Raw genomic sequence first — 27,353 nt, forward strand, 5'->3', positions numbered from 1 at the left:
ATACATCGAGCCATGACACACTTTGAACTAAACACGCAGTATAGAAGTATAGGTACCATATTTAATTTATGTATTTATTTTATGCTCCTTAAAAGTAAGTGAAACAATGACTACACGCACGTACATACACATAAGTGTATTTAATTTATGTATTCATTTAGTATTTTTCTAAAAATCAGTGCACCAATGACTAGTTTTGTTATACATAAAGGTATATTTAATTTATGTATTTATTTTGTATAAAGTCAGTGAACCAATAACTAGTTTTGTTATGCATAGAAGTAAAAAAAACTTAAAAAAATATCAACATAAATTCAAGATGAATATAAAATTAATTATTTAAATATATTATTTGCCATGTTTGTTTAACATTTTATTATATTTCAGGAGTCCTGAGGTCATCAAGTAAAATTTGCTGATGTCAAAATTTAATAATACATCACTTATGTATTTTTCGATATTTTTTGAAGTAGCGGTATTAAGCTTCGTCTGTTAAGTTCTACATGAAAGTTCTGCAAAATAATGTTAAATTGATTACAAAAGAAAATTGTGTTTGATTGTCCTATAACATTCTTCACCTGAATGTACCAGTACGGAAGTAAGAAGTGCCTCAGAAATTGCTTGCCAATGTGTTGTTATAATTCAAATTTAAATATAGCCTACTCACTGCGCAGTTAACAGTAGTGAGTAGGGTAATGAAATCCGAGTTCCAGTTATTAATTTAAACTAGGCCTATGTTTAATATATTATATAAATTATTACATTAATATATATATATATATATATATATATATTCACTAGCATGATAAGTTACTATATTTTCTAACTACATTTCTTAAAATTCAAACTAAACAAATTCATAACAAAATTGCGAGTAATATACATATTATAATATTAGCTTGACTTTAAAAATAAATTTGACTTTATTATAAAAATGTTACGATTATAAAATGAATATTGCATATCTAATATAACGAAGAAATTACACGATTAGTGTTGTCTTTATGTTTAAAGGAGTACTGTTAGCCAAATATCTAGATTGTTGGTGTTCCATACCAGGGATGTCATTTCAGTTCCCAGCGAGTTCAAGTAGCATTCATGGTAAACAAACATGGTTTTGAGATATTCAGGGGTGTAAGCAAGGAGGGGTGGGGGGGGGTTAAAGACATTTAGATTTGAGTATTATTTTTTATCCATAATAGTTTCCTCAACTCTAATTTTTCACTGTCAGAGTAACAAAATCTACATCGACATAAGGCATAGTCCTCCTACCCATCTTTAAATATAATTCCTGTGTTTGGTGCTGTGACACGTTCGAATTATAACAATGCTGTCTTTATTATAAAGACACCTACTGTCTATCACCGACCTTGTAATAAAATGAATGACACAATATATTTAACTTGTTGTGAAACATATTGGAAAGGTTGTTTTGACAGTTCTGCACTGTAGATGTTGCTAAATATTGTGCATTGTCGATTTTAAACTCCCGTTAAGAGTTCTGACTTTATTGTGAAACATTCGTTTAACATTTTGTGCATTTCACAGTTAATATTTGTAATATAAACTTCACATTATTCTGACGGATTCTTTGATATGTCTAAGGGACTGCAAAGCTCAATTTTACAATGCGGGTGCTTTAGCAAAGAAGGGCAGCACTGCTACTTACAGACCTGTTTCTAAATCTACGTATTACTATGTGAAAAGCTTTATTAAATCTACATACTTAGACTTCAACAAACAAAATTTGATAACACAATCCCAAGCGAAAAAATGGAACTCTCTCCATCAAAATCCACAGTTAATTCCCGATTTACCACGAAAATCGTCTGTAGCTGCATTTAGATTGGCAACAGGCCATGATTGTTTGGCCGAACACCTGCACAGAATTGGAATATATCAGTCTCCTAATTGTCCACTGTGCAACTCAAATCAAGAAATGGATTCGGAGCACCTCAAAATCTGTGCTTCAGTGGCTAACCATGATAATATCTTTGAAAAATATTGGAGTGCAAGAGGTCAAATGACTTTATTGTCAAACGCCTTGCATTAGAAAACAACAACAAAGATTTTTTAGCAAAAATTCGCATAGTGATTCTCGCGAGGTTAGTGAAAATTTCATATTGGCAAATATTTCTTCAGAGCCATAGTGTGTTGAAACTAGTTTCACACTCAACTGTGAAAAGTCAGCTGATAGTAATACTACACAACATTTTAAATACAGATAATGTAAACTTTAAACTATTTTAATAATGACTGTCCCTTGACAAAATTCTAGACACGTTTCCTCAAGTTACTCCTGTCTCCACAATTCATAAACATTCCTATCATCAATGCAGAAGCAAATAGAAAATACTTCATCATATAATGGTAAAGTCAACTCCTTTACAGGCCAAATCGGCCCATGGATTAGTGGGAGGTTAAGGCTTCAACCTTCACGTGTCTGCTGCCCAAAGAAATGCTCTCATACTCATTTCTGTTAGAGACTGAGTAAATTCCAGGGCCACAGTGCAGCTTGAAGAATTATAACAATGAAGAAAACCCATGATCCTATCGGGAATCGAACCCGCGATTTTCGAGCTTTGCAGCATTATACCTTAACCCCGAAGCTATCGTATGCACAACTTGATCATATGAAATGATTGGTTATAAATTATTTAATAACTGTTCTAATATTGAATTATATATGAAGTTAGTATTACAGTAATCCATTCAAATGCTTCTGCACAATTCACCACAGTTCTTTGTATCAAGTGTTAATATGAAATGTCAATAATCCTCTCACACAAATATTAGCATTCTGCCTACACATGACGGTATGTATGTATGTACATAACTACATATGCCGTGGGACTGAAGCCGGATGGTCTATGGCGAGTCCTTGGCATCAACACCTTTGATTTGATTACCCCCTTTGATTTGATTACCTGGTTGGGTTTTTCCGAGGTTTCCCCCACCGAAAAGGCAAATGCCGGGTAATATTTTGGCGAATCCTCGGACCTCATTTCATCTCACTACATCTCGCCAAAATGTAAAAAAAATTGTACAACATTGTAAAAATTGTAGAAAATTACTAAATTGTAAAACTATAAAAATTTGTAAAAATTGTAATTGTAATATTGTAAAATGTTGACATGTTCCACATCTTAAAGCTTCATTGCTCATGTAAGATCTATGGAATAAAATAAATGAATGAATGAATGAGTATGCAGTATAAATTATATAATACAACAAATGGAAGTTGGCATTACTGCTTAAGAACTTTTGTGTAGAGTTTATAAATGTCACTCAAAATACACAATACAACAGTAAGTTAATAACAGAGACTTGTACGTATTTATATAAAAAAAGACCAGTGAAAATGAAATGAATGTGGCTTATCTGAAGCTGTCATACCACGGAAAATTACAGGAACATTGTGTGATTCATGGTCAAAAAATATAAAGTAGTAAGTCAGTAGCGAAGGTCTTAACCCTTTCGCTCCCAGCATAGCCTGTAAGCTACATGTTATTTGAAAGCCAGAAGCTCTTATGAAATCGTACAAATGTCAATCAGACCCAATGCAGCTTTTAAGATACCTATCTTCTTTACCATAACATAAATGGAAATATTAAAATAATTATTTAACAGGTACTTACTTACTTACAAATGGCTTTTAGAGAACCCGGAGGTTCACTGCCACCCTCACATAAGCCCACCATTGTTCTCTATCCTGAGCAAGATTAATCCAGTCCCTACTATCATATCCCACCTCCCTCAAATACATTTTAATATTATCCTCCCATCTACGTCTCGGTCTCCCCAAAGGTCTTTTTTCCTCAGGTCTTTCAACTAACATTCTATATACATTTCTGAATTCACCTATATATGCTACATTCCCTGCCCATCTCAAATGTCTGGATTTAATGTTCCTAATTATGTTAGGTGAAGAATACAATGCGTGCAGTTTTTCGTTGTAACTTCATCCCTCTTAGCCCCAAATAGTTTCCTAAGCACCTTATTCTCAAACACCCTTAACCTCTATTCCTCTTTCAAAGCGAGAGTTCAAGTTTCACAACCATACAGAAGAACTGGTAATGTAACTATTTTATAAATTCTAACTTTCAGTTTTTTTGAAAGCAGATTGGATGACAAAAGCTTCTCAACCGAATCTATCTATTTTAAGCAAAATTTCAGCAGAGACACAACTAACATTGGTTATCAAGAATTCTTTTTGAGGAAACTCGTCACAAATAAAATAGATTTACCAGAAATTTTGAATTTATTTCCTTTCTACGTACCATTCATCAAGTTGTACAAAAAATGTACTTTTCCAAATCCCAAGATCAAGGACAGTCATTCAGAAAAATTCACCTGTAATTAGAATACTGTCTCTTTTTAACACATTGAATTATTTGAATAATATTTATTTATTCTCGGGGACAGATGATGCATTTAAAAAACAAAAACAAGGCTAATTAAGTAGCTACTCTTCTCCAGCATTACATTATGATTTCTCATTTATATATTATAAATTATGCTGTTAACATTGTTTTTTTAATACATTTTAATTTCATTTTTTAATAAAATTATTTATGTGACGAATGTTCTTTTATGGACAACATGTTTGCGTGCTTTTAAATAAGATTAAATAAATAAATGGATTACGTATTTTTTTTCGATTCCAAAGTCAGTATTTATTCACTAATTATTAACTAATAAATAATTATATTTTTGTCCCAGAATGTAGTTTTCTGAGAACATGATTTTATTTCTCTTTATTAAGTAGCACATATCCTGGAATGTTACTTGTTAGTTATGTTTTCAATTTTTCCTTAATGTTATGTAGTAGGTACTTCTGACCCTGTTGTTTTAATATGGCATTGTTTAACTTCAACAGAAATAAATTTTAATCTACATACAATTCATTCATTTATAGTTTTCTGCCTAAGGGCAGGTCTTTCACTGCAAACCCAACATTCTTCAATCTTTCCTACTTTCTGCTTCCTCTTGTCTCCGCATATGATCCATATATCTTAATATTGTTTATCATCTGATATCTTCTTCTGCCCCGAAATTTTCTCCCGTTCACCATTCCTTCCAGAACATCCAACAGTAGGCAGTTTCTTCTTAGCCAATGAACCAACCAAGTTCTTTTTCTCTTCCTGATCAGTTTCAGCATTATTCTTTCTTCATCCGCTCTTTCCAGCACAGTTTCTTTAATTTCTTATTCTGTCTGTCCATTTCACATGCTCCATTCTTCTCTGCATACACATCTAAAATGCTTCCGGTTGTTTCTCTTCGCTTTGTCGTAATGTCCATGTTTCTGCTCCATACAATGCCACACACCACAAAAACATTTCACTGGTCTCTTCTTTATTTCTTTTTTCCAGAGGACCGCAGAAAATGATCCTTTTTCTATTAAAAGCTTCTTTGGGCATTGCTATCCTCCTTTTGACTTCCTGGCAGCAGCTCATGTTACTGTTTATAGTACATCCCAAGTATTTGAAGCTGTCTACTTGTTCTATTGCCTCATTTCGAATTCGTACGTTTACCTTCTTTATTTTTTTCCGATAACCATGATCGTCTTGTAATATAATAATAATGTTATTTTATTTAGAGTTTAGTCTAATTGACATATCACAGTGTGAAATCAATAACACAGATGTAAATGATCATTGCATATTATGAAATTGGAATGCAAACGTTTTCGCCCTTGGGCATCACCAGGCATTTGACTTACAATACAGTGCAGTACATATGATCTCAAATAATGATTCCACCATTGAATTGAGTGACAAATCATTGAGACCAATGCTCGCACTATAAACATCCAACTAATGGAAGTGTATTTGGCCTATTATGAAGTTTAAAGAGGAATCATATGGTCTTTCATCATGTTGTTTCAATGTTCACAATTTTATAATTTGAAACATAAGATCTATTTAGCCACAATTTTATCATATACAATTTTAATACTTGTACTCATTTAAATTTCAGATTGTTATTTATTATAGAGTTAATCATGTAAATAGTTGTTTATTATTATATACAAGATTGTAAATTTTAATTATTTGGTACGCACTCCACAGCAAAGATATGAAAAATTGTATAAGATATTGTGAGTTAAAATGCCTGGTGATGCCCAAGGGCGAAAACGTTTGCATTCCAATTTCATAATATGCAATGATCATTTACATTTGTAAGTGTTATTGATTTTAAACTGTGATATGTCAATTAGATTGAACTCTAAATAAAATAACATTATATTATATTACATTATATTGACTATCGGAATATTTCTATCATCATGCTTTTTAAGACATGATCGTCTTGTTTAAATTTATCTTCATTCCATGCTACTCACAGCTGCCATTTAGTTCCAGTAGCATATCCCTTAGTATTATCTCCTCTTCTACTAACAACGCCATGCTATCAAATGTTTCATTCTTATTCCTTCTCCTATTACTCCTCCCATGTTCTAAAAACAGTTCTTCCTAAATACAATATGAGACCTATTAAAGAATGGATTAGAATCAGTAAAGAAAATTAGAAAAGATTATAGAGATGGAATTTAATCTTGTCCCAGTGATCAGTACAGTCTTATATCTGAGAATTTGACAGAAGAAATTGATTACTTGCCATTGTCGAGTGCTGCTGTCAAGAACATGATAAGTTTCGACTTGTTAGCATATGACGTGTTTTATGTTCGTACACTACAAATGTCACAATACATCCGAATACATCTCAGTATGTCCTGAAAGCTCAGTGACATTGTGTCTGGCATATCTTGTGTGTAGAGTATTTAGATTAATATTTTAATGATTATAATGAAGAAATGTTTTGATGTTTCGAAGATTTGAGTTAGATTTCATAAACTTCCAAAATATAATTTTACATTTATATTGCATACCGTACTTAATTATATTATACATCTTGATTACACAACTTTTAACACTGTATCAGTTCGGAATATGTATGATAAGACTTTCTTGTGTTAAATTTTAACGTAACTTGTTTACATGTTTCGACCTATTTATGGGTCATCTTCGGAACTGGTCGTTGTTGGTCTTGGCGCCTCTTGTTGTTTCGTGTGAGGGTGCGTTCGTAGTGTAGAGTCAAAGAGTGTATGTGTTTTGAAATTGAGTTGTGTGTTGAGAATATCGTTGGGGTATGTTCTTTGTAACGTGTTTGAAATGATCTGCCTGTCTGTCCTATGTAGAAGTTGTTGCAGGTGTTACATTTGAGTTTGTATACGCCTGTGTGGTTGTATTTGTTAAATTACAACATCGCATACAGAACAAATAACACTCTACGAAAACATCTCAACACACAAACAACACAAACAAACAAATACAATCACACAGGCGTATACAAACTCAAATGTAACACCTGCAACAACTTCTACACAGGACAGACAGGCAGATCATTTCAAACACGTTACAAAGAACACATCACAGCCATAACAAAATTACAAAACACCTCCACATATGCAGAACACATCACAAATGCCAACCACACCTACAGAGACATCAACACAGACATGGAAATACTGCACATCCAACCAAAAAGCCAGAAACTCGACACACTAGAACAATATGAAATATACAGACACACGAGAACACACCCCAACGATATTCTCAACACACAACTCAACTTCAAAACACATACACTCTTTGACTCTACACTACGAACGCACCCACACAGGAAACAAGAGACGCCAAGACCAACAACGACCATTCTGAAGATGACCCATAAATAGGTCGAAACATGTAAACAAGGTACCTTAAAATTTAACACAAGAAAGTCTTATCATACATATTCCGAAGTAATCATATTAGTTAGCATAAATCGAAGTCATCATTCTACAGTGAGTTCTAATGAACGTTCTCAGTGTTTCTGTCAGCTGACCAGCAACGGTTACCCCACGCCCACTACTGCCACTGCCTGCATGCACAAACTCCTGGTGCTTCACGAGATTAAAACTTGCGTTATATGTTATACTGTTATGTACCTTCACATGTTAGTTGTGCCAGTCTGTCCTTGGCAGCCAGCAATAAAGGCACGCAGTGAGTCAGTTAATAAGTGCAGTTTATTCTTTTATGTTGTGTTTTGTTTGGAATGGTTACATATTCAATGCGTGAAAGTGTACACATTTTGGAAACATATATATGAGAAAAGAATTCGTGTGGCAGAACAAGGGAAAACTTTAGATGTAACTTTCCTCGCCGCTCAGTTTCATGTAGAAAAACAATACTAAATTTAGTCATATGGTGGAGAAACTTAAAGAAAACATTCGATGAGTGCAGAGGAATTGATGCATGTAAATGATAGTTTCTAACAGCGATGTGAATTATGTATCACACAAGATGGGCAACACTTCCAGCAGCTACTGTGAGGACAGTGAGTACCGAATGTTATTAATATATCTTAGTATGTAAGTTTTAATCTGGTGAAGTGCTATGAGCAGGGATGCAAGCAACGGCCATAGTGTGGGGGTCCTGCCACTGTTGGCTGACAGAAACAATGGTAACATTCACTGGGACTCACTGCATTATTCAAGACGTAATAATGAACACATGGAATCGTTCATTTCATTCATTGTAAAAAACAATTCATAATTAAAAGTATTCAAATAAATATATAACATTAAACATAATATTAAGTGCAATGAATTTATGCTCCATAAATAAAGTACCATAAAGTGAGGTGACTTTGAACGCCGAGGTGACAACAGTAATTTAGCGCCCTTCTAAATTAAATGCTGTACCCTATTGCGAAAAAACTTAACTAATTTATTGACAACTTAAACAGTTTTTTCGCAATTGGGTACAGCATTTAATTTAGAAAAGAGCTAAATTACTGTTCAAAGTCACCTCAGCGTTCAAAGTCACCCCGCTTCACGGTAACTTAAAACAATTAATAATTTGAAAATAGATCTTTCATCAGCATTGTAAATTTGAAATACTGGTAAGGAACAAGTAAAAAGTTAAACAAAAATATATAATACATAATTCCTTACATGAGTACGCGGTATGAACAAGGAAATAAAACAATACAGGGGCTGTAGGTAGATATAATAGAATACTCACGCTAACTGGCTACATTTGTTGCACTGTATAGGTAAATAGGTGCAAGTACCTGAGGATAGTATGTTTAAAAGCGAGAATCTATATATATATATATATATATATATATATATATATATATATATATATATATATATTTTTGTAATTAAGAGAAGATTTGCTACAAAGCAGCATTTAATAATCTTGTTACTGTTGCTCCAAGATATTTGAACTTTTCCACCTCTTCAAAGGATAAATTTTCAATTTTTATATTTCCATTTCGTACTATATTCTGGTCACGAGACATAATCATATACTTTATATCTTCGGGTTTTACTTTCAAACCTATCTCTTTACTTGCTTCAAGTAAAATTCCCGTGTTTTCCCTAATCGTTCATGCCAGAGAATCAGTCTCGTTCTGAGGCTTATGTTGTGGTTTCGTAACAAGCTGTTTTTTATGGTGATGGGTTGTTAGCCCTTTGCCCAACCCCCAAGCTGGAGGATCACCCCTTATCCACTGTCCGCGACTGCTTATTCAATATATTTGCAGCTAGCCTCCATATCTGGAGGCCGCGCAAAGCTAAGGGCGCGCCATGTCATGGTGATAGGGACCCACAATACAAGGATTTCTATTAAGTACCTAGTTAAAAACACAAAGGACAAGTAAGGACAGATAAAAATACAGGCACTTGTTTCAAAGTTTTGTGATTATGATAATCACTAAATTATATAGATTAATACCACAGTCTAGTATATACAGTCACGAAGCTTGAGTTGTGAGGGTACTAGGAACAACAGACTGTGCTGGTACTATTTCGCATTGTCTGTAATGAGGCGACAGTAGCGATCCTAGTGGTTGGCAACTATCTATGAATGCATATTTACTACATATTGAGCTTCGCGACTTTATATACTAGACTGTGTTAATACCATTACGTAACTTGTGAGATATAATTAGAGATTAAAATATTTTCACAGCCAATTATGTATAACTTTATATCTTTCATTTTGATAGAAATAAAATTATATTTTATTTAACGATGCTCGCAACTGCCGAGGTTTTGTCAGCGTTGCCGGTGTGCCGGAATTTTGTTCCGCAGGAGTTCTTTTACATACCAGTAAATCTACTGACATGAGCCTGTCGCATTTAAGCACACTTAAATATCTTAAATGCCATCGACCTGGGCTGGAATCGAACCCGCAACCTCTTCCCTCTTCTAACCGCTTAAGCGCAACATTCATTTTACTGCTTTAGGCTTTTAACATATTATTTTTAGAGACGTTTAACATAGTAATAATTATAAATTGGAAACTTACCACTGCAATTTCACCTAAATTGCAATGTTAATTATTGTTTTTAAATATTTGCAAAAATTAAGTAAAGTCTACTACTCCACGAAACTTATTGCATTCCTGATACAAGTAACATTAAGGGAGCCGTGAAAAAATCAACAAGATTCCAGGTGCCGATGTTATTACTGCAATATGTTATATAAATAATATTGTTAAAATATTAAAATGAAAAATAAATCATTACATAACCTTACCGTTTGTTTTAAGTTCGCATTTATAGACGGGGGGGGGGGGGGAAGACAGATGTATATCACGGCCTGCTGGAGTATTGTAAACACAGAAAACATTTTATAGCAACAATGTTGAAGAAAGATATTTTGGTTTTCTGAAGTTGCCGTCATTAAACAGAAACCAACATGGAGATTTCATTGCAACTAATTAGAAATTCGTATTTCAGGTATGTAATAAACGATCTTCGCACAAAATAATGTTCGATACACGAGCGGTATGTTTGTTTTCATGTTCTCGGAAATTAAAAAAGCTCAACTACGTTTCACTTTTTCAATCTTTTCCTCGACCATGAAAACGTCAACATACCGCTCTTGTAACGTATATTACTATTAGAAATCCTGGAGACTCGCCTTGAAGGTGCATGAATGCAGAAAGTTATACACTTAGCATCAAGACCCAACTACTTTCATTTCCAGAGGAAAACAAAAACGACATTCATTTTACAAGAAATTCTGTGGATTTACTTCAGTCAGTGGCCAGCCATGTTACTGACAAGTTAATTGTTATTTAGCAGATATTTTTGGTAAGACATCGCAATAATATTAATTTAGCGCCAATTTCTTAAGCAGTTCAATTTTATAAAATTTGAAGACTAACTCAAAATATTACATAAATTACTAAATCAAAATATTATGTAAATTACTTCAAGTTATTAAAGTGAAAATACTGTCTATTATTCAGTAGTCAATTTAATTTCTAATGCCAATTTTATTTCTGAATCCATATGCTAACCAATGGCATATTGATAAACTCAGCAGCTGGGTCCCTGGAGTACGAGGGCGTCCAAAAGGTAAGTTTCCCAGGGACCATTTACAGAAAGAAAAAACAATTTCATGGAAAAATTTATTGGAACAAATTTAGCAATAGTTGAGCTATTTTTCAACATATTCCCCACCAGAATTGAGACTTCTGTCATACCGTGGGATCAACAGAGAGGTGCAGATGGCTGTCACACACTGGTTCCGATCCCAGGCAGCACACTTCTACGACACTGGGATCCAAAAGTTGATCTCACAGTATGACAAATGTCTCAATTCCAGTGGGGAATATATTGAAAAATAGCTCAACAATTGCTGTATCTGTTCCAATAAATTTTTCCATGAAATTGTGTTTTCTTTCTGTAAATGGCCCGCAGGGAAACTTACCTTCTGGACGGCCCTCGTACATCAAAGTCGTCCCTTCCTTTTTCCTCAGGTTATAACACAGGATCAGTTTGTCCATCACAATCCTCTGTTCACTGTTACTGATGATAAATAAATTTAAAAAATGTAACGAAAAGTAATAGTTTGGTTAAAATCAGAAAATTGTATTGTAATATACAGAAAATATTACATACAACAGACTAATATCAGTTTCAGAATACAAGAAAGTGTAAGAAATTAAAAGAAAAATAAAGAAAATAAATTAAGAAATTTCGAAAATTTAAAGAGCTATCATGATGTCACTGATGTTAGTATTAAACTCTATTTATAAGAAACGTATGTTGTACTATTTAATAACAGTAATTAGTAATTTTCTGTTAAAATGAACTTAAGTCAACTTTCAAATACGGTATAGGTAATGCAAGTCATTCACGAATATCTAAAAGCAGTTATGATTTATTATAATAATAAACTCTTCATACAATACCTGACAGACAGAAGCAGATAAGAGAAGTGTTGCTTATGTAACTTCTTAAGAGGAAAATAATTAACCTGGCATACACTGAGTAACTGTTTTCTCTCGAAAAAAAAAAAAATCTGAATTTCGTGTTCAATGTGACATATTTACTATTTCTGTTAATGTACGGTATTAAGTTAATTGCATGACTGACATCAGAAAAATATTTTAACAATATTGTACAAAATAACATTAACTCCTGAAAATAAGATGAATAAGTTAACCTATGGCGACCTATGACTGAGATTATTGGTATACTCTGATACCACGGCTTCAAAGTACACAAAGAAGAATGTATCCTTAAGACTAATTTACTACTAAATCTTATGATATACAGTAAAATCCCAATAAGACGCTGTTCAAGGAATCACATGTAAACTGCATATTAGGCAGGTATACTAATTTTGACTTATAGGCTATACAATATCTATTAGCATTTTTCTTTATTGAAATACATGATTCATGAAAGGTAATACAGTATTACTCCATTATGTAATTACTGCACTGTACATCAAAGACATTTACAATATATACTGTACTTAATTCTTTCGAAAAAAAAGTCATTTATAGTTGTTTGCTGTGTGTGTTTACCACACTTCAGTTTCTGCGATTACATCCTCCCAATGTCGCAGCTGCAGTGATTGAGTCGCGATTTTTTATTATTGTCCTTAATGTCGATGATGGGATTCCTAATGAATCAGAGAGTTGTTTCAGATTAAGAGTATTGTTTTCATCGTACTTTTGTAAGATTTTCAGTTTTTCCGGCACAGAAAACACTTTTTTTGTTTAACACTCATTGTAATCACACTCACAGACACTTCAATACACTAAAGGACAACAAACTGACCAGCAAAAATTTCCAGAATTATAGCTGAGTGAGGAATGTTGTTTGAGGGAGGTGGGATATGATGATAGAGACTGGATTGATCTTGCTCAGGATAGGGACCAATGGCAGGCTTATGTGAGGGCGGTAATGAACCTCCGGGTTCCTTAAAAGCCAATAAGTAAGTATGAAGGTTTAAGTGCACAGGTAAAGGGTAGAACATCAGTACTTTTCAGGTTAATGGCACCAGTGAGTTCAATGGCCAAAATGTTTCATTTCTGTTACAGTACATTGCTGAAAAGTACATCGAAAATATTCCATAAAAATAGCGTTAATACGCAGGACTTGAGCACAACAAAGAGAGTATTTTATAAAGGCGTTATATATGAAATGTGCAAGAACCGGACAAAAAAACGTATTACATGGAATAGCGTAATAAGCATCTTATCGAGGTTTTACTGTACATATTTCATAACTGTCAAAATGTGCATAACACATTTAATCCCACTCCTATGTATTTCATCAAAAAATTTACTACTGTACTTACTAATTTGGTATTTTTAATGGTCTATTTTACGACGCTATATCAACTGCTATGGTTATCTAGCATCTGAGTGAGATAGTGATAACACCAGTGAAATGACACCAGGGTACAGCACTGAAATTTAATGGGTTAAGGGAAAACTCTGTAAAAAACCTCAACCAGGTAACTTGTCCCAATCAGAATTTGAACCTGAGCCCGCTTGTATCACAGTCAGGCATGCTAACCATTACTCCACAGCAGTGGATTTGGTATTACTATGTGTCTGTGCAGTGGCGAAGCTAGTAGAAGAGGGGAGGGATGATTGGGAATTGATGAAGAAGCAAGTACCCAGTTACTGCTCTAACATTTTATTTCTTAATTGTGTAGGTTATCTTCCCCCCAAAAAAAAAAAAAACACACCCCATAAAAGGTTTAGGTTTTGTGTGTGTGTTATTATCCTTCTTGCTTCCCAGTATATTAGATCATAATTGTGTCTTAAGAAGTTCACAGATTTTTATGCCCCATAAAAAGAATCATCAAAATTATGATACATCATGTATCTCTCATCTGGAACTATCACCCAATAAATTGAAAATGTGAAAGTTTATCCATTATATCAAAATAGTAACGCCATTAATGGTTGATTTTTTAAAGTAATATCAGGCACTTTACCATTCGTCATTCACTCATATGAAACCAGTTGTGTAGACCAATTTACAGATAAAAGAGTCATTGCTCAGGGTGTGTCATAGGAGGCTGTCTATGTTACATTTGTTAAATTCAGTAAAACTGATAAAAGAATATCACTTCATAGTCATTGTCATTATCAATAATAATGAATTGGCCTTACGCAGTAGATCTTCAAAAACCTTCCTTTTCGTCTGAAATTTCTTGGTTTTGAATTCTGTTATCATTCTAGGCATTCTGTTTTTATCCATTTTCGAAAAGTGTCAAATTCAATTATATTTTTAATTTTTCAATTTAATCAAATATTGGTTGTGCTTTCAATTCCAAATTCCTCATTTGTTCCATTCCAATTGAATCCCCAAATGGGAGCCAATGTAAATGTTTAGGTTAATGTTGTACAGTAAAACCCGTTCAAGACGGAAGTGACATGGTCCTAATTTTTTTTTCCGTTGTGGACAGGTTTCCGTATTATTCAGGTGTGAAATTAAAATGGAATATTTTATCATTCTTATACATCAAAACCAAATTGGCATGCTGCCAACTGCAAGAAGTACAAAGTATTCCGTTTAACACTACACTTGCACTCTGTCTAGCTACGACAGTATACGGGTATGAAAATCTTTGAAGGGACTCGTCTGCCCAGTCAACAGGGTATTAAAATTTATGACTGACAGGCCAACACACCCTTGCACCCTCTAAAATTTTGCAAAGAAAACTTGTTTTTATCTTAGTGACCTACATATTTCGTATATTCCTTGAAATTACACGGTGTTTTAAAATATAGTTTACATTAAAGCAGTGTATCCAAAATATTATTTCCATTTTGAACAGTAGCAGGCAGTTTCCATTTCCACGTTGGACAGTTTCCGTTTTATTCAGTAAAAATTAATACGTAATACATACGAATTTTGCCGGGACCAATAAATTGTTCCAAAATAGACAGGATTCTGGATTATTTAGGTTCCGATTTGAACAGGTTTCACTGTATTAACTTTTATACTTATTAAGAATTGCAAAGGGAAATCAAAATAGTAGAATTTCATAAATGAAAAATACATAGAGCCAAACTCAGTGTGTACTGTAAACTACAGTTAGTCATGATAGACACAGCTTACAGTAACAAGATATTTAATACAGATTACGAAAAAACCTGTTTATCATATTTTTAACACTACAAATGTTTAGTTTAATCTATATGACAGACTGTTCCAAATTAAGGTTAAATAAAAAATAATTTCGTGTTATCACTTGTCTAATGTTTAATTTCATACAGAACATATAGTGGAAAAGGGGAGGTTAGTCTTCTTACACCTTCTTTGACTTACTTCCTGATCTGTAATATGATGCTAATATATACCAGTGGCGAAGCTAAGGTGCAAATACTGGGTAGATTAAAAAAAATCTGCTTACCTTATACCTTTTCATAGCGCAGATGTTTATCGGCTTTTTTTTAATCAAAATTTGTTGTGATGCAGACCCCACAAGAAGATGATGACCACTCATTTTCACCCCATACAGAATACAGGTAAAAGAATATAAATTATTTGTCTCAGAGCACCCTGTTAGCCAAGGATATTTCTTATACCATGACAATTGAAAATTTCTATTTCGTCTTCCTCCATCCGCTATTTTAATATGTATTTAAATGTGGTGTCGATCTCCTACCTTTGTAAACACATTTTGTTTCATACGTCCAACTAAAACGGTTTCTCTTTTATTCTACAAATAATAACCACTATGTCTCTCATTATGAGACATTTTACACAAAATTAATATACACATGCACGCACTTTTGATTAGACTAAACTTAACAACACAGTGCTTTCAGAGAACACCAATATAGTGCGACGTAATAATGTGATGGAAGGCTAGCCTCTTCCCGTACAGAGATGTAGCGAATCGATACCCCTCCCCAGTCCCTCCTCAAGCTTGTGAGTCAAGGTCGCAGCCATACCGTTAGTGCTTTAAACCACAAGCCTCACGGCTCGCACTGCTTTCTCCATACTGCAAAGACTGCCAACAATGAACTTAATATATGGAAGAATCGGAGTGCAACCAAATATCACGATACATCGTTATTACGAACTTTTAGGCCTACTCCTCTTAAGAGCTTCGTCCCTGATACATACCTAGATATCAAATTCAGAGATATTATTTAATACATATTCGTAATATTTATGTGTACTTAAGGTAAAGGAAATATCCATTTGTATATATTTAAACATCGAAGTGACAATGAGAGATGGCAAAGAAGTTTTGATACACACATTGCAACAGTAACCAGTAACAGTGCCAGCTTTTCATAATTTGGGGCATTCGAGTGGGAATGAACATCCATTTTTCCTTGCATCCTGTACTACTGACATTGTTTTAGTAAAAGATTATTATTGTTCAATGTCTAATATTAAATTTGAATACTAAATGCTGTACAATATTAATATTTTATTGTGCACATCGCTTAAATGATAAAACAATAAACAGATTTTGCTAAAATTTAAAGAAAATGTAAAACAGTCAAACCTGAATATTTAATGTGAAATGAGGTATTTGTAATGTTATTTGTGATTGTTTTCCAATTCACTGTGGGCTAAAGCAAGGAGATGCACTATCACCTTTGCTTTTTAACTTGACTCTAGAATAAGCCGTTAGGGAAGTTCAGGATAACAGAGGGGGTTTGGAACTGAACGGATTACATTAGGTTCTTGTCTATACGGATGATGTGAATATGTTAGGAGAAAATCCACAAACAATTAGGGAAAACACGGAAATTCTGCTTGAAGCAAGTAAAGCGATAGGTTTGGAAGTAAATCCTGAAAAGACAAAGTATATGATTATATCTCGTGACCATAATATTGTACAAAATGGAAATATAGAAATTGGAGATTTATCTTTCGAAGAGGTGGAAAAATTCAAATATCTTAGAGCAACAGTAACAAATATAAATGACACTCAGGAGGAAATTAAACGCAGAATAAATATGGGAAATGCCTGTTATTATTCGGTTGAGAAGCTTTTGTCATCCAGTCTGCTGTCAAAAAATCTGAAAGGTAGAATTTATAAAACAGTTACATTACCCGTTGTTCTGTATGGTTGTGAAATTTGAACTCTCACTTTGAGAGAGGAACAGAGATTAAGGGTGTTTGAGAATAAGGTACTTAGGAAAATATTTGGGGCTAAGAGGGATGAAGTTACAGGAGAATGGAGAAAGTTATACAACACAGAACTGTATGCATTGTATTCACCTGACATAATTAGGAACATTAAATCCAGACATTTAAGATGGACAGGGTATGTAGCACATATGGGAGAATCCAGAAATGCATATAGAGTGTTAGTGGGGAGGCTGGAGGGAATAAGATCTTTGGGGAGGCCGAGACGTAGATGGGAAGGTAATATTAAAATGCATTTGAAGTGGGATATGATGGTAGGGACTGGATTAATCTTGCTTAGGATAGGGACTGATGGCGGACTTATGTGAGGACGGCAATGAACCTGTGGGTTCCTTAAAAGCCATAAGTAAGTGATGGATCATGGTTCAGTATTTTCAACAACTTCGTATTATTATTATTATTATTATTATTATTATTATTATTATTATTATTATTAATATTAATACGTACTGCAATTTGTCGAGATTTCCTTGGTGTCCCAATTCAAATTAAGCATGCTATTCACAACCTTGTTAAAGCTAAAGATTGGGACACACACATGCCAGGGTTGGAACATGGGTATTTATTCTTGTTCTTCAGGTTATTCTCGTGAATTTTTATTACTGGAGTATTATTTTTACATTGGTTTCCTTTGAATTTGTTAATTCTGTCACTCACCGTGTCTCAGCCCATTCATCTAGAAACAACACTTGCCCGGGACCCATCCATGTTCCAGCCACTGGTGCTACTCTGAAGTTTCGTCACTCTGCTTCGAAATCGTGATGTGGTAGGACGGGAAAAATGTTCACTAACTTTCGTAATTGTGAACTATTGCACTCATGTTCGGTGAAGAGACAAGACAATAGTAAGAAGTAGGCAGAAAAGGTTAAAAAGAAAGTGGTTACAGTTACCCATATTTTTATAAAAAATTAACAATAACATTTCGGTTATTTCAAAAGTTTCGATTAAAGCCCATACAAAATGAAAAAAATTAATAATGTCTAACTATGGAATCTAACCTAATATGATAATTTAAAGTTAATATTTATTCTGATTTTAATTTTATATAATGTGTATCATTAATAATTACTGCATTGGTAGCAAACATCATGTATTTGTTAAACATGTTATTTTGTATTACCTAAACTGACAGTGTTTGTTTTTCTTTGTACCTTGTATTGTATTATTTATGGATGTGTCCAATATTATTGTAATGAGCTAAAGGAATAAATAAATTGAATTGTTGTCAATGCATTCTCTCGATCTCTTATGTGACCAAAGCAACAATTAAGCAGGAGTGCAGTCAATTAGTATCAGTACCAGTAATTAACCTCCTTGTACCGCACATATATTGCTTCTTCCTGGATACTCGGCAATGTTTCAGGTGAATAATGGGGATTCCTGTGAATTTGTTTGTTCAGCAACTCGTGGTGATTGTTGTCAGCATACCATGATGCAGTATATGCTGTAAACAATCTGCTTGCCCTGTCTATTTTTATTGTATACCCTCTGGTTATTCTCCAAAGTCCAAATTTTGAAAAAGAAATATTACTCCCATTCATTGTTTCAGAATATCTAAGATTAAAGACATTTCTTACACAGCAACATAACTTTTACATGTCATTGTTGTGGTGGTGAAAGTAACTGATATGGACATTGTCTCTTATCAACATTTTTATGTATTTGTTCTAAGAGTCGCAGCAATGGAATAAAATCCAGTCACCTAATAATATTCAATTTATATCTGACAGGATTCAAAGACATGATCTTTTGAAACGAATGACGAATGTTAAGAACTTTGCTGCTGTCAAAATAGTATTCTCCTCTTGGATACTATAATTTACATGAGATTCTATAGTATAAATATAAACATCTCGATAAAAGACTATAACAAAGAGAAACAGTATAGTGGAATCTCTCGTCTGGCATCCAAATAACGTGCAATTCAAAAACAATACTTCTAATAAGAAAAATAAAAATGGAAATACGAGGGAGAGTTAGTAAAGTTACAAACTGAAGTATAGTCGCGACGCTGTTATTCCCAGTGTGACTCCTCCTCTTTGCTTACGTCTTAGGAAGTGAAGGCTCTATAAAGTCTAGGCAGGTAGTATCGTTCGCCATTTCTGTTCTTTTCTTGCCGAGCTACCATACGAGGAATCTATTTGCCACACCGTTAAACTTTATCATGTCGTAGCTTCTATGATAATAAATCAAACGCACTGTAATTCAGCAAATAATTGAGCGGCAAATAACGTCTTCGTGTGCTTTCTGCAAATGTCAACGAAAGAGCCAAAATGGCGGGCGATTATATTAAGTATTTATCGAGCCTTAAGAAATGAATAACTCTTCATAAGCGAATCACAAGACGCACACGTTTAAATGTAGCCGACCTGCAACACGATTGGCTGCCGGAAATTAGAGCGACAGGACTATAGTGGCCTACATTTTTTAATGAGATGCTTGAAGCTATCACTGCTAGATGGCAGTATTATCACTACTGAAATTATATACATTGTCACTCTTCGAGGCATATGTTTCTAATATTAAATATTTCTACTGATTGGTAGATTTATTTTCCATTTGTACACTATCTAAACATAAAATAAACGTAAAGTGTTGAAAGTGAAATTTAAGAAAGATTTAACACATTAATATATGAATACCGCCAATTTATGCAATCTACAAGACAACCTGTGAAATAATTATTCCTAAGGAAAACTCGTGAGGTAAATATAACATTAATTAAAGTAATTTAGTAAATTGGTCTCGAAGTATTCAGTTACATTTTCAGTATTTATCAGGAATGGGAAGGACAAAAGGGTGGGACAAAAAGAAGTAGAATTGCCCATCTTGAACAAATACTTCCCACCAAACTCTCACTCCTAAAAAAAAAATCATGCTGGCACTGCTACTCTACGACTCTTCTAGTCTACAGGACAGCATATTTATATAACTTTTTATTGCGCACTACATTAGACACACACTATTTCCATTTTTAAAGCAGTCCCTTAAGTTTTACACAAATTTCTGTTTGTTCATTATTTTATCTATCAAACTTGCTCAGCTGAAAAGGAATGTTGAATCTGTAGATGGAATATCTCTATTAAGTTTTTTATCAAGAGATCATGTTTATTATCAAGAGATCCTTAGGTTTATTATCAAGAGCTCCTGGCATGTCCTCAGGAGACGGCTTCCAGATATGGAGGGTAGCTGCGAATATATTGAATAAGCAGTAGCGAACGGCTGGTATGGGGTGATGCTCCAGCTTGGGGGTTGGACAAAGGGCTAACAACCCATCACCATAACAATTTCGTTATTTTCCGATGAAAGGCAGCAGGGAAAAAAAATGATGTGCATTACTTATTTAATCGCCCACATACATTTACCATATCACTCAATAAAAGAATTGTATTCCAATGGATACCATCCCATTGTGGAATCCTGGGAAACGAGAATACGGACGCTTTAGCAAAGAAGGGCAGCACTGCTACTTACAGACCTGTTACTACATCTACGTATTACTCTGTGAAAAAGTTTATTAAATCTACATACTTAGACTTCAACAAACAAAATTTTATAACACAATCCCAAGGGAAAAAATGCACCTCTCTGCATCAAAATCCGCAGTTAATTCCCGATTTACCACGAAAATCGTCTGTAGCTGCATTTAGATTGGCAACAGGCCATGATTGTTTGGCCAAACACCTGCATAGAATTGGAATATATCAGTCCCCTAACTGCCCATTGTGCAACTCAAACCAAGAAATGGATTCGGAACACCTCAAAATCTGTGCTTCAGTGGCTGGCCATGATAATATCTTTGAAAAATATTGGAGTGCAAGATGTCAAATGACTTTATTGTCAAACGCCTGGCATTAGAAAACAACAACAACAACATTTACCATATAATATACCATGGGTCAAATTCTGGTGAAATTTCGAATAAAATTTATATGTAGATACAATATATTAAATATTAAAACAAATGTATTCTATGCTATCTACCTACTAATGTAATTTCATACTATGACGTGTGGCGTAAAGGACATTAAGTCTTTGCAGTAGTGACTCACATGACTGACTGTATTTCTATGTCGTGTGGTTATTTATAAATTGTTCACTGACAACACACACAAGTTATCAATTCACTCAGAGCTAAGCAGATGTATTAAGCCAGAGATGATTCAAGTAGCAGAAGAAGCAACTAGTAAGCACTCACTACAGTGACATTAAAGGAAGGGGTAGGAAAGATGTGAATAATTAAAATGTCTTTATTGCAACTGCTAAAACACAATGTTGCCCATACATTTAGTAACTATGCCCCTTAAATAAAATTCCACATGCAATCCAGTCAATATTTTATTAGCCCATATATAGATACAATGGGCATAGACTACATATAAATCTATTACTATATACAAATACTGGTCGTGCACAGTTCTCCTTTAAATATTAAACAGCTCATTGTGCAAATACAGTCAACAGGACCTGAGATATAGTCGTAGAAAAATCTAGTCTTTACTACATCCAACATGGACTAGGCAATATTTGATTTCTATCAAATATATATTATATTTCTATTTTACAAAAATAACACTTTCTACAACAGGCAAATGTCTTTCCAGTTTCAGAGACTGAAACCTTCCAAACATATAACAACATTTTTACAAATCTGAAAAATAAGTATCAATTTATCTTCATGACTCGAACTTGCTTATACTTGGACCCTGCTTTTCATTGCTAATGAATCATATAATTGAATCTTTAAATAACGTATTTCTGCAGAACACTTCAAGAGATTCAATACAGAGTTGGTATTAATATGCATCACAAGACAGTAGCAATCAAATTGTTTTGTAAGATCATCAGTGGTAATGCAATATGAAGATCTTGCTGTGTAACATTATTGAATCAGGTAATTTCAAGAGAAAGGACTTCAAAATTCCATAGTTGTCGATGTGGTGAAGTGCATGTCTGCATCACATTACAAACTGCTTCTTGAGGTAATTTCGGCTCTGCCTCAAGTTGGAACGGGTAGGATGGAGTAGGCAGGCAAGTACCAGTATTCTACAACTTTCTTAAATTACGATGACTAGAAAAAACAGATGAGACTATATGGCGGTAACAGCATATTGGTGGAATGAAAATCACAGAAGCTGAAGTACTCAAAGAAAACCTCTGCTTTGTCCACTGGAATTTTCACAGAATCTGCTCAGGGCTGAACTTCAGATCCTTTGGTTAGAAGCCGAAGATAAGAAGATGGAACTGAAAAGTTACTCTAAAACTGTTATTCTTCTTTCTTCATGATTTGACACATAGGCATGCCACAATACTGTTATATCCAGAGCAGTGACAAACATTTAGTATTTCAGTGTTTTCATTGTTTTAAATTTTTTACTGCCATGTATTAAAAAAAGATAACATTAACACAATCATTTACCAGTAGTGTAAAATCTCATGAACTGGTACAATAAAGAGTAGTGTACACTAGATTAAAATTAGAAGTTAACTAAGGAATAAAAATTTAAATGTATAATAAAAGTCTAAAAACTTTAAGACCTTAAAAAACTTCAGTGTGCACGGCATATTACCTTCTTAAATAAATTTTTAACACAGTGAAGTTTTTTTAAAGTTTTAAAGCTTTTAGACTTTTATTATATTTAAATATTAAATGTTACAAAGCAAATCGATAACAAATAAATAATGAACAAAGACTAAAAGATGAACTACTTACTATGTCTATATGGATATACTTGAGCTTAACTTTTACCATCCAATGTATAATGTGCACTTTTATGATAAAAAAAATTATAGACCGCTGATCTATATATAACATCTATAATTACAGAAGTCTTCATACTTACATTCGAAAATAATACTGCTCATATTTTAATAAAAGTGTATAACGTAACTCACAAGATTTTCATACACTGATGATCATATTCGGTTGCAAAGTAAGTAAAAGTTACACAGAATTTTAATAAAATTATTTCTGAAAGGAAAGGCAATGCAGTGTTTATATATCGGAGTCATGGTCAATATCAAAACAGATTGGCACTAAGACACTTCTAAAAATCTTTTATAAATTAACCAGGGTTCTAGTGTCTGATAAAGAAGATTACTATATACAGCTCTTTCTCAGAAAAAACACAATATTTTTATACGGATATACCTACACTCTTTGTTGTAAACGGCATTGTTAGGAACATTGCTGAGATCCATAATAATGGTTATTAGTATTATTGCAATATTTACGGACAGTGGCAACAATAATTTAAGGCAATATATTCAGCTAAATTTAAAAAGATAAAACAAAATCTCAACTTAAATCCTCCACCTTGTGGATCTCATCCACATCACTTTCGTCCTTGTCCATAGACCTGGTCCTCAAGTTGATGATGACTGTTGACTCACCTAGCTCTGATGGAGGGGCTAAAGTTGTAGCCTTGTACGGTACCTCTACTTCTTCCTCAGTCTCCTCCATGACATCTTCGCAAGCTTCTTCATTGAGTGTCTGAAGGGCACCACAAATCATCTGCTCTTCCAACGTCACCTGCAACAGTCGTACAATACACACTGATGAAAAATTCTTGTAATTAAAATAGAAAACCTGTTTATACTTCTTGTGATATTGAGTTACTTTACAAGTCGATTCTACTTTTTAAGGTTATAGAAGCAAGAAGATTCAGGACTAGATGAAATAATTATTGTGAAAGTATTAACAAAATTAAAAGTTTCTAATTTCCGAACAATTTTGAGTGTTTGTGTGTTCATCACTCTAGCAACAGTTTGATATTAAAGTGACATGGTGACATAATATGGTAAGTAACAAAACTGTTGCAGTAAGAAGATAGACATTCTGTAAATTAAAAACAGATGCAGGGCTACTCGTATGATAAACTACCATACATTTATCTTATACATTCAATTAAAATAATAACCTTAACCATAACAGTCATACAATACACACGATTTTATTAATGAAAATAAGTGAAATATTGTATATTTTATTCTGAAATAAATACAAAATCTGCATTTATTTTAATTGTTTCCTGGGGCCTGTTTCTCAAAAATACTACTGGGTGTTCATTTCAAAGTGTGTCATGACGTCATTGTTGTTGGGTCACCGATTTGAAGCGAGTTTCAGCTTATATGTTAGAGAAGTTGCCTATTATTTAAGGCGTTCTTCAATCTGAACTTGAGAACGTGTACGGTATAACTTGAATGTCGTAGCAACAGATGGCGGTCTGTACGGTCTGTGTGTTACCATAACCTCTTTCGAACTGTGTTTTGCGCCGGCAAGTCGTATGCAGGGTATTTGTTATCATCGGTTGCGTACGGTAACATTCCACAACACAAATCAAATGCTCCGTGTCCATGTTGACCGTTGAAGTTAATGTCAACAAATACGTAAGTAATCGTCTTAACCCTCTCCCCATATCCCGACAGTACATATCTCCAAACAGTTCACATTCCTGCCACTACCAGCGTTACCGTACGTATCGGTACGTACTCTTCAGAATGAATGCCGTACTTGCTAGGCAACTTCTCTGCCTCATAGGTTATACACCTCTGCAGAAGTGTAGGAAGATTGAATTCTCTAGGCTCATCGGCTAGCCACATGACGGCATACAGCGAGCCATGACACACTTTGAACTGAACACCCAGTAGTTTAGTAGTTCACCAGTTACTAGTTACCAGAGTATATTTCACCAGCTCTAGCAGATTCTGTTTCTCAAACTATTTTACCAGTCTAGTAACTTGTGACAATTTTTCACTAGTCACATGATCTGTTTCACTAGTCAGCTGATTGAGTTCATTTGTTTATAGTCATTGGTAGGTATTGTTATTTGATATTAGAAGGCTAAGTTGTTTGTGTTTTGGTTTCGATTTCTCTTTTCGGTTGAAATTCCATCAGTTGAAAGCAAATTAACTATACTCAATATGATTAATGAATCAAAGGATTATTATACGGTGCTTTTTCAAGCTTGTTAACAAAAAATGATGAAGTAAACGAATGGACAAAAAGTGTTGTAATGTGTGAGGATATGGAACTGATACCTCAGAACAAAGATTATGCACACGTTAGGGACACTTGCTGGCTCAACATTAAGAAAGCAATTTTGATAAGTACCAATTCAAGTTCACAGTATCGTAGTATGAACATGAATGCCACTTATGACGATGAAAAATTCGCTAATTTTTTTTTTTTTTTTTTTTTTTTCATTTTTATATTTGATCTATTCATAAATTATTGTCGTTTTATATTTAATTCGTAGGCTAAAGTTGACAATGCCAGAAGAACTGGCAGTGGAGGAGGAAAGCCAGTAAAAATTACTGCAGTTGATGAATTGGTATTAGATTATTAGGAAAAAATTCTGCAAGTGTTGCTGGTCTAGGACAGAATGACTAGATGGCATTGGAAAATAATCAACATCCCGATTTGTAGAGCAATTTGTATTTGAAGCTTTTCTGGTAATGCAGGACTTCTGTTTTTTTTCGTCTTGTTATGGCAGGTCCCACTATATTTAACAACTCTTCAAGCTTTTCAGTACTTTACCTAAACTGTTCATTATATTTAAACAATGCTCCCGTAAAGGAATAATAATTGTTCTTTCTCGATATAGTTTTAGCTCTTCTCACAACTTCTTCATCACTTCAATCGGAATCACCAAACCAGATATTAAAAGAAAATAACTACAATATTTTGTTTATCTGAGAAAGATTGTCACTGGTAACTCATAATATAGAAATCACCAGTCTTTAGAGTCTTGAAGGAATATTCCTGTTGAATACTAGTGTAATCAACTAGATTAGCATTTTGAGAAATAGAATCACTTATGAACTGATGAAATCGACCAATATTACTAGTCTGTGAACTGGTAACTACTACTTTAACCTTGTAGTTTCTAGAAACACAGACTGTACAGACTAGTATTATTAGTCCATGAGTTTTGAGAAACAGGCCCCTGGTGATGATGACGACATAACTGCATTCTTTTCTTTGTATCGGAATTTGAAGACATGTTTATATATAATCACGTAAAACATAATCGTGTCAGCATCATTTTGTAATAAAAAAATTAAGTAATATTAGAACACACTGAAGTAAATTCCAATTTTATTCTTTCTTTTTTTAATAAAGACTAGTTGATTTTATTGTAAAATCACAGTCTAGTATATACAGTCACGAAGCTTGAGTTGTTGAGGGTACTAGGAACAATAGACTGTGCCGAAACTATTTCGCATTGTGTGTGATGAGGTGATAGTAGCGATCCTAGTGCTTAGCAACTATCTATGGATGCATATTCCCTTCGTGACTGTATATACTAGACTGTGGTAAAATTATGTCTAGTTCACGTGCATTTTCCTTGTTGAATTGACTTGATAATCGATATTAACAACATCCTAGAGAAAAACAAATGTGGTGCACTGAAAAAAATTTTGTCGGTACTATGTATATAAAATTGTGAAAACATTAATTTTCGTGAACATATGTAAATCGATTTTTTTGCAGCACCATATTATTTTTTTTCTTAGACTTTCTATAATAAGAAAGTAAAAACTAATATCTACTCAATAAATAACTAAAAATGATGTATAATATATAATAAATGTGCTACAATCAAAACGGAACATTTTTATCTATCTTTGTTGCTTTCAAAATGGCTATCAAAACATTATGTGCTCCATCTGTCAGCACAACCATAAAGCATCTAATAGATGCTATAGAGTTACCAACAACGAAAAAAAAAAAAAAGAAAAAAAAAAAACATGTACAGTCTCTGAAAAAAGTTTTGTCCCACAGATACTTTATAAATCCCAGAAAAGAGGCAGTGCGCATGATCAGACATACAACGAAACAAAACTAATTTTATTAC

The 27,353-nt window shown here is 33.7% G+C and overlaps 1 protein-coding gene across 8 annotated transcripts in view; it reads right to left on the reverse strand.

The window, feature by feature from the left end:
• The window catches only part of Arms (Ankyrin repeat-rich membrane spanning), a 240,880-nt gene that overhangs the window by 11,247 nt on the left and 202,280 nt on the right, over positions 1 to 27,353 (reverse strand). For all 8 annotated transcript variants that reach the window (XR_011330235.1, XM_069816810.1, XM_069816808.1 and 5 more), the window contains one exon: positions 23,887 to 24,025. Coding sequence is in view for 7 of the 8 variants with exons in the window: in XM_069816810.1 (XP_069672911.1) it covers positions 23,887 to 24,025 (139 nt within the window). In the remaining variant the exon portion in view is untranslated. The remainder of the gene's footprint in view (positions 1 to 23,886; positions 24,026 to 27,353) is intronic.

This window comes from Periplaneta americana, chromosome 17, assembly GCF_040183065.1.
Source record: "Periplaneta americana isolate PAMFEO1 chromosome 17, P.americana_PAMFEO1_priV1, whole genome shotgun sequence".
In the NCBI taxonomy this organism is placed as follows: Eukaryota; Metazoa; Arthropoda; class Insecta; order Blattodea; family Blattidae; genus Periplaneta; species Periplaneta americana.